Raw genomic sequence first — 9,434 nt, 5'->3', positions numbered from 1 at the left:
ATGGACCAGGAGATCGTGGAGCTCACCAACAAACTGCTGGACGCCAAGAACACCGTGGACCGTCTGGAGGAGCTCAACGTGAGTCCCCGCCCCCTTTCTGTAAACCGGTTTATCTGTGAGAGATGAAGTGCATCCTGGGAGTCGTAGTTGACTTTTCCTCTGCAGCTTGAATGTGGACAGGCTGCAGAGACCTGGCGGCTGCGTGCTGTGCGTCCCCGGCTGCCCTGTATTGATCAGTTTAGGCTCAGGGCGCCCACAGCTGATCACGTTCTGTTAGATCACGTTTTGGATTGATGTCCATTTACTTTGACGTCTTTATGAAAAGCAGCTGTTTGTCCCTCAGATTGAGTTTCTAACACGTGTCTGTCGGGCAGCGACTCTCCTCTTCTGGAGAGCGACTTAGAAAGGAAATGGGCTGTTGGTTGGACAAAAACGGCAGTTTGAAGACGCCACTTTGGGCTCTTAATGATTAGATTAGCCGCTAGTCAAAATAATTGTTAGTTGCCGCCATAATCAGAGTTTGACCCGTTCGTTCTAAACATCCATTCAGATTACTGCACATTGACATTGAAAGTCCGGTTTCTGTCCCACCGCCCCCCCTCAGTCTTTACTGTTGGATATCTTACACCTACCTTTAGCGTTGAAAAACGACCCCTCAGGGCGTTTGAACTATGACGCCAACGGGTCTTGACCATGCCTCCATATGTGACGACGTGGGATTCATCCCGACAGCGGTCAAAGAATCAAATGCTCTGACACAGAAACACAAACTCGTGGATCCGTAACGATCACGCGGTCATTCGAGGACTCGGGAACAGATGGATGGATGATGGTATGTGATCGGTTTCGCTTCAGCTCTCTCATCCTGTGTGGAACGTGAATAAATACAGCTCACGCTCTGATTGGCTGACTGTGTCTCTCTGTGTGTCTGCAGGAGCGCTACAGGCAGGACTGTAACTTGGCCGTTCAGCTGCTCAAGTGCAACAAGTCGCATTTCAGGAACCACAAGTTTGCTGACGTAAGTACCTCAAGTTTGTTCTAACGTTTGTTCTGTTGTAAACTGTGCGGGCGGCACACAAGCCGCCTGTCCGACGTTTATTCAAAATAAATATCAGAAACGTGTCTAATCAATATTTTATTCACTCATCCTGATGAAGCACTTTAGAATAATGACGATAGCTAAAACTTTAAATGTTCCTGAGATGGATTTATTTCAGGATTGAGTGACGCTGTGTGATCTGATGTTTCGCCATCAGTGTGGAGCAAAGAAACGACTCAGCCACAGATCGTCCGTTAGTTTCAGCCGTTAAGTAAACCGGAAATATGAAACGGCCGAACGTTAGATGACGCACGGAGTTACGTTACCATGACAGCAGCGGGGCAGAAATGACTGTATTAGAAAATACAGTTTACCGGCCGACGTGTCCTGATAACGTGGCGTGCTCGTGGGGAGAAAGTAAACGGGACGTGGCGGTGCTGCCGTCAGAGCTCCGGGATACTTTCGCTTCACGTGTTCGTGCTGCTTCCTGCGTTCGTGGTCGAACAGCTGCAGCTTGTCCGGGGGAATCGCGCTAACACCAGATGCGGCGACGCTTCGACGCACGTAATGCGAGTCAACGTTTACGTCACCCGTCTTTACCGAGCGTGTGTTGATGGCGTTGTGCTGAACTACATCAGCGCTCTGAATATAATGCAGTCCAACGGCGTCACTGTGTGCAGCTCACGTGCTGCTGCGGTGTCAATGTTAGCCGTCGTAGCAGGAGAGCTGCGAGCATGTTAGCTTCACCGCTGTAGCCACAGTTTGCTAACCTAAAGGCCAATTCATACTTCTGCTGTAGACGGCGGCGTGCCGTGGTGAGCGTTTATAATTGTGCATTGGTGTCAGCGTCGCCAAAACGCTAGTTGGCGGTGAGGTTTCCAAGTCCCACGGTGTTGTTTCTTCTTCGTTGGTGTAGGCTGCTACAAACGAAGCAGCAGTTACTGTTACCGCAGAAAGGAGAGAAGGCGTCGGAGGAGATGGCGAGAACGACCCTTTGACCTGTTGAGGCAGAAGGACGGGGTCTATGCCGCCGCAACATGTAGATATATTTTCTTGCATGTTGAACTGACGGCGTTTAACCAGGGAGGCACCAAGGAGGCAAACGGCCGACACGGAAAATATTCAGTGTAGAAGAAGCAGCCGAACATCGAAAACGGGATCCATAAAAACGCTGATGCTCGTAGATGCACGTCTGAATTTACCTCCAGCGGAGTGAGTGAGTGTGTGTGTGTGTGTGTGTGTGTTCTGGTTCTGCTGAGGCCATCGATGGTTCCATTAGTTCCATTAGAGTTTATAGAGACTCAGCTGTTTCAACCCGTCACCTCTGATCCGACCCACTTCCTGGAAACACTCTAACACTCTGTGTGTGTTGCAGCTGCCGTACGAGCTTCAGGACATGCTGAACAAACACATGAAGAGCAGCCTGCCGGAGCGAGGCCCCGCCCCCGGCTCCCAGGACCCGGACACGCTCAGTTTGACTCCCGCCGACGTCGTGCCGACCTCCGTCATCGCCCGCGTCCTGGAGAAACCCGAGCCCCTGGTCCTCAACTCCGCCCAGTCCAGCAGCAGCTGCAGCCGCCCCGTCGCAGAGGACGTCTTCGTGCACGTGGACATGACGGGCCCCGCGGGGGCCGAGGGCCGCGGCCGCGGCCGGGAGAACGGCGGCGGTCAGGAGGCGGCGCAGCAGAACGGTTCCTGCCGCAGTCAGAGCAGTCTGGACGGGCAGTCGGGGAGCGAGGAGGCGGGCGGCGCTCCGTCCTTTGAGAAGCTGAACCCGTACCCGCCGCCGCCGCCCCCCCACCCGCTCTACCCCGGCCGCAAAGTCATCGAGTTCTCGTCAGACGACAAAGTGAAGATCCCAAAAAACTCCCCGCTGCCCAACTGCACCTACGCCACGCGGCAGGCCATCTCTCTGAGCCTCGTCCAGAGCGATGACGAGCGGATGGCCCCTGGCAGCCCCGCCCCCTCATCCTCCTCCGGCGGGGGCGTCCACCATCACACGCCACCATCCCAGCGGGACGCCGCCAGCGAGCCGCTGTCCAGTCAGTCCAGCCCGTTCAGCAGCCCGCCACAGGTAAGACCGCCGCAGGTTCAGGTATATTCAGTTTACTGATCATGACTCATGTAGCCTCTAACGATGCCCCGCCCCCTCCCGCAGGCGCCCAGCGTGCTGGCGAGCTCCGGGAGCTCGGAGGAGGACCTGCTGGCCAGCTGGCAGCGGATGTTTGTGGAGAAGATGGCGCCGTCCACTGAAGGCTCCGTGGTTCACCGCACGTCATTCAGCAGCCAGACGGCTCAAGAGCTGCAGAGGAGGAGGCCGCCGCCGGGGGGCGGGGCTTCATCCTCCACCGACCGCCACAGAGCGGCGTATTCGGATGGCGAGGAGGGTTCGTCGGCACGGAGCTGGACGCCGAGCCGCGGGTCCAGCCTCGACACCGACACAGACACCGAGCTGCGGCCCGGCAAGAGGGGCCGTTGCGGCGACGGCGGCTCCGTGGAGGAGGGCGAGAGGCTGCTGATGAACCTGGAGGATGATGGCGGCAGCGGGGACACGGCGGTCACCTTGGCAACCAGCCCAGCCGACAGCCGCAGGAAGGAGCTGGGGGGGGAGGAGGAGGAGGAGGAGGAGAGCTCGGCCGAGGAGAGAGACGTCCTCCCCCACGACCTGCCCGTCATCTCGCCCCGCCTCCTGGACTTCGACCCCGCCCTCGCCGCTGCCGCCGCCGCCCCGCAGCGGCCTCAGAAGAGCCCGAAGAGGATGGGCGTGCACCACCTGCACCGCAAAGACAGCCTGACCCGAGCCCAGGAGCAAGGCACGCTGCTGGACTGACGCTCGCTCTCCGCAGCCTGAGCACGCCTCGCTCGCCCCACACTGTGCTCCCTCAGCTGACCCGGCTGTCACAGAGGTCAGAGGTCACGGCCATCCAGGATATAGCCATACTCTACCGTATGCTGCCGAGCTCGCCGCCCGACCCGTGTGTGTGTGTGTGTGTGTGTGTGTGTGTCAGACCGATCAGTTGTGATATCGATCAGTGATTTAAAGTGTTAAAAAATTAAAACAGTATTTTTAAAGATTAACTAGAATCAGAAAACAATTCTCTTAATTTTGTTCAAATTTAATCAAACACGTAGAGGTCGCCGTTCTTCTTCTGAAAGCAGAACGAGGCAGGAAACTCAGTAAGATTAAAGGTTGATGAAACAGTTGAATGAAGATTAAAGTTTTTTAAAACACTCAAAAAATAACAGAGTTTGGTTGGTGGTCATGTAGCGTCCAGCACGTGGACGGCTGATTAAACGACGATATGTTGATTATTGGAAAATTAAGTTCTGAATAATCAGTCAAAATATAATAATGATTGTGTGTGTGTGTGTGTGTGTGTGTGTGTGTGTGTGTGTGTGTGTGTGGTCAGAGTACAAAACTAGAAACTTTACGGACGTCTTTGCCTTGTTTCCTGACCGGGAGCTTTTATTTTGAAGAGAACACACACTCAGACTCTCAGTGCCTATCACACTTCCTCTCTCTCTCTCTCTCTCTCTCTCTCTCTCTCTCTCTCTCTCTCTCTCTCTCTCTCTCTCTCTCTCTCTCTCTCTCTCTCTCTCTCTCTCTCTCTCTCTCTCTCTCTCTCTCTCTCTCTCTCTGGAAGGTTGCGAGTATGACGCCGGGCCTACTTGAAGGTCAGACTTTTATTTTCTCGTCTTATATTAATCATTGATTTCCTGTCGTGGCGTGTTCAGATTGGTCTGTCGGGACGTCACGGACCATCTCACCTGACTGGGGGGCGGAGCTTCTCCCACCTGGAATGTAACCATCAAGTTGTTATTTTGTCGTTATCACCTTTTTGTTTTTCTTCGTTATGAAATCTGAAGTATTGATCCATTATTATTAAGAGATTTGTGTCTGTTTGGATTTGAGTTGTTGTTGTTGTTTTTTTTTGATCAGTTGTTTGTTTGTTTTTTTGTTCAGATCACGTTCTACGGAAGCCTGTTAGTGCCAGAAACAGAAGTCATCAATAAGATGAAAGAATAAATCTTTCACTTACTGAGGATCAATAATAAGAAAAAGCTGAGTAAGGATTAATTGCTAGAGGCTAACGACTGTTTAACAGCGCTAGAAATCAAGTCAAAAGGATGCTTAAGTGTTGATCACACATCAAAAAGTGTAAATGCAAACAGGAAATATAGATGACCATTGAATTCTAACCAGATGGTAAAAAGGTGTACGTGAGCTTTGGTCGTATCAGGTGTGAAGTTACTGCTAATTCAAGCCTAATAATTATTAATTATAATTATTGATCTGTTTTATGTTTCTGGCGCCTCCGCGCTTCCGTACGTTACCTTTCAGTTTGTTGTTCTGAGGTCGGTGTCGCTGATTGAATGTTGCCTTCCTCACCGCTCTCTGATTGTGACTCTCACCGAGGACCAATGATCACTGATTGATTGACTGCAGGAGTCTTAACAGAGTTTGACTTAATGAATTTAAAACCTGAACACTAAATAGTTTTTTTTTTTTTTTCTTTTTTGTGAGACGCCGACAGTTTGTTTCCTCAGCGGCGTCCATGTTGTCACAGGAAGTGATGGAGTATTGATCAGCACTGAACTGAAGTGTTCGAACTCTGTGTTAAAGCTTCAGTGCGCTGAAGATACAATTATTGATCAGCCTTTAAAAGCCGAGAGCGGCCGTGGTATTGATGATTTCTTTAGTCCTGTTTTTTTTTTATCACGAATGATCTTGTTATAGATCAAGACGGCGCACACGAGCACCAATCACAGACTAGCTTCATGACCATGTGGTGTGCTATGGTCACTGCTGGTCGAGTATTGATCAAAGTGCATGATGGGACACAGACGTGTTGGCAGAACGGGCTGGTCACAGGTTTAATCCCTGCGTTAGTCCGCCGTCGAGCTGGATGTCGTGTGGATCCGAGCAAATGAAACTAGGCTAGCAGGGTCTACCTGCTTACAGTCTTTGTGCTAAGCTAGGCTCAATATGTTCTGGCATAAAACTAGTTACCTACAACAAACTTTTTTGCTTTGGATAATGCTTTGCTAACAGCTAACATTAGTTCGCTTTAGCAGGCGTTTGTAACCATTCACAGCTAATATCAGCTAGCTACATACACTAAAGTTAACATAGGATACGCTAGCTGTTTGTAGCTACCGTAACATCAGCTGTCTGCTAACAGCTAGCATGGTTTCTTATGTAATTAACCCTAAAGGACCGTAGCAGCATGTCTGCGTGTATTAGCCTGTTAAATGGTTGAAACGTACAGGAGTTATTGTCTGTTACCGACGGGAACCTCGGCGTGATTTAGCCTGTTAACTACAGAAACATCGGCATGTTTTAATCATTTACCTTAAAAGGTTAAATGTGCAGTAGTTATTGTCTGTTAGCTACAGGAACATCTGTGTGTTTTAGCCTGTTAGCTACAGGAAGCCCTGCGTGTGTTAGCCTGTTAGCTAAAGGGTTAAACGTGCAGGAGTTATTGTCTGTTAGCTACAGGAACATCGGCATGTTTTAATCATTTACCTTAAAAGGTTAAATGTGCAGTAGTTATTGTCTGTTAGCTACAGGAACATCTGCGTGTTTTAGCCTGTTAGCTACAGGAAGCCCTGCGTGTGTTAGCCTGTTAGCTAAAAGGTTAAACGTGCAGTAGTTATTGTCTGTTAGCTACAGGCTAAAACACGCAGGAGTTGCTGTGGGAGCCGGCCGGTGGTAAATAAAACATGTACAAACATGTTCAGGCCGTTTCTTGGTCTCTGAGCTGCTGAAATATTTAAAAACTATTTTCTTCTGTGTGACGGCTGCAGGATGAGGAACACTGGAAAATCCCACACACACTTGAACACAGAAACGCACCATCCTCTCCTCCTCTTTCTCCTCCTTTTATCATGCTGATTTCTTCGTCCTCGGCTGTAATTATTAGCAGAACGAGCGGCGGCCGTTAAATTATTAAGGTTTTATTACCGTCAGAAATGGGTCGCTAATACTTCAGAGTGCGCACAGGGTGGAAATGTAAGTGTTTAATATTTCATACGAGCCATCAGATGTTCAGGAGACGCGAGGAGAGAGCAGGAAGTTGGAAATGAGAGAGTGTGTGTTGTAGAGTGATGCACTCTGGGTATAAATAGATTTTACATCTGGACTCGTGCAACTTTAATGATTCTTCTTCATGAATATAATCGGAGACGTCGACCGGCCGCCTCGTCTCAGCCAAGGTCACCTCCTCCCTACTCATCTTTCTTGCTCCTGCCCGTTCTCTTCTCCTCTTTTACATACTTACCTTTTCTTCTTCATCATTATTCCTCCTCTTTCCCTTCCACCATATGTTCCTCCTCTCCTCTGGCAGACATTTTAACTCCTTACTAGTCGCTATTTAAAAGCTACTGTTCAAGGTGTTCATTATTAATTATGACTTATCAACATTTACAACAACAGCCGTCTTGTTGGCTTATTAGAAAGTACTGATCTCATCAATGAGCCCAAACTTAGTGTGCTAATAAACAGTAAACATTTCATTAACCACTCATTACTCACAAGTAATTACCTCTTTTATAAAAAGCTGACTAATAAAATCTAACATTTTATTTCTGAAATGATATTTACAAACTCCTTTTCAGAATAAAAGATTAATTAAAAAGACAGGAAGTGAAATAACGATGTATAAAAGCGTCCAGTCGGCTCGACGTTATTCTGTTTCTCTGCTGATCCAAGGTCAGTTTAAAGTCGTACTCGCTGCTCTGTGTCCCAGCATGCATCACACCTGTCTGCGTGCACTGAAAACTGTCTGATCATGTAGATTTATTACTGTTCACACTTTACTGTCACGTCTTAAAATCAGTTTACCTTCAGCTGCGTTCATGTGCGGTGGGAGTTTCAGACGTGTAAACAGCCTTCAGCAACATTCAAGTCTTAATTACACATTCACATTTTTATTGACTATCTGACTCGTCAGTACGAAACATTTAGCGCTAAATATTCCATATTTACACTTTAAGCCAAGCTAAATATTCTAAATATGGAATATTTAAGCTAACGTGAATAAATATATTCACGTTGGCTTAAGTCAGTAAAAGGTTATTAACCCAAATTAAATGCATACAGTGCTCCATAATTAATCTTGATTTGATCTCTACCATCCATCCTACATGAACGCAGCATTAGCACTACATTTGAATTTATATTCAAAGCTAACAGGTAGCTGGTAGAAGCTACGTTAGCCGATGTGTTTGCCACTACCTGGTTTTCTCTTTGCATCAGTCGTTCTGATATCGTGTCAAATAATGTTAAAATTGGTTTATTTCCATCCCCAGAGCTCAGCTGCTAATTCACTAATATTAATTACCTAGCAGCTAATTGCACTAGAATTCATTAGTGAATGAATTAAGAGCCCAGAAAGAAGTGAGTAAAGTGGCAGGTGGTAATGTGTTGCTAATTTAATCAGAGAAACAACCACGTAATTACACACCTGGACAAACTATTGGTGAAATAGATAGCATGTACCCTGCTAATGCTAAACGTAGCCTACTGGCTATGTTAGCTTGTGTGCTAGTTAGATTTCTTTAGTAACTGAACAGGGGTTAGCTGGCTGACGTTAGCTAAAATCAATCAGATGGGAGGATAAATGTTCTTCTGAGACTCGAAACACAAACGGCTGTTTGCAGAGCTGAGGACGTCCAACATGGCCGCCGGCGTCCTCACCTGAGGACACCTCACAGACACCTGAGGACAAGTGACATGTGGAACTTCTGTAACAAACTGAGAACCGGAGTGCAACCAGAGGAGGGTTTGAGGAACGATTGTTTTTATTCACAGTTGGATGTTCGGTGCTGAACTTTTAGCGTTCAGCAGATTGTAGCCCCGCCTCCTCCGCCCACAGGTGCTGTTGCTTTCTCACAGTTTGTTGACCTCTGACCCCAGCCGTGGTGCTTATTCCGGGGTTCACCTGAACTGTTTCCTCTCCTCGTGTCTACGGTTCCTTCTGATCGTCTCAGCGGGTTTTTACCGGCTCTGATTGAATGAAAAGAAAACTAAAAAAAAAGACTGTTAAAACTCCACTAACGATTTTATTTTCTGAATTTGTAAACCGATGTATATTTTAAAACAAATAAAATATTTTAAACGTAGCTCAGTCTTTGTGTTTCATCTTTCAATTTATCCGAGGGAGTCACAGGAAGGTCCCTGTTCCCAGTGCATGCTGGGTACGCTCCTGTCCCCCACCTAAGCAAGAGAGGCCCCGGGTACGAGGTGCCTCACTTCACCAAGCAGGAACCTGCATCCTCTCCAGCAGCCAGCAGGGGGCGACTCCAGCGGCTGCAGAGAGAAACTGTTTCTACTTGTCAGCTGATTTATTCCCTCAGTAAACACTTTCCTGATGAGTTTCTGGTCTCAGTCGCT

General features: G+C 48.2%; 2 protein-coding genes across 3 annotated transcripts in view; both read left to right on the top strand.

Annotated features, from left to right (window-relative positions):
* The window catches only part of LOC119911350 (tight junction-associated protein 1-like), a gene marked incomplete at its 5' end in the record, with an annotated part of 17,645 nt that extends 8,482 nt beyond the window's left edge, over positions 1 to 9,163 (top strand). Inside the window, 4 exon segments of the mRNA XM_038730215.1 lie at positions 1 to 78; positions 935 to 1,018; positions 2,415 to 3,113; positions 3,198 to 9,163. The exon segment at positions 1 to 78 is cut by the window's left edge and continues 30 nt beyond it. Coding sequence (XP_038586143.1) covers positions 1 to 78; positions 935 to 1,018; positions 2,415 to 3,113; positions 3,198 to 3,869 — 1,533 coding nt within the window.
* Positions 1 to 9,434, top strand: part of LOC119911377 (G-protein coupled receptor 4-like) — a 286,949-nt gene that overhangs the window by 110,659 nt on the left and 166,856 nt on the right. The gene's annotated exons all lie outside the window — the stretch shown is intronic.

This window comes from Micropterus salmoides, unplaced genomic scaffold, assembly GCF_014851395.1.
Source record: "Micropterus salmoides isolate LMB-PRFRI ecotype aquatic unplaced genomic scaffold, ASM1485139v1 Ms_hic_scaffold_2, whole genome shotgun sequence".
Classification (NCBI taxonomy): Eukaryota; Metazoa; Chordata; class Actinopteri; order Centrarchiformes; family Centrarchidae; genus Micropterus; species Micropterus salmoides.
Note: the sequence above shows the minus strand (reverse complement) of the source record. Positions and strands in the feature narration are given on the sequence as shown.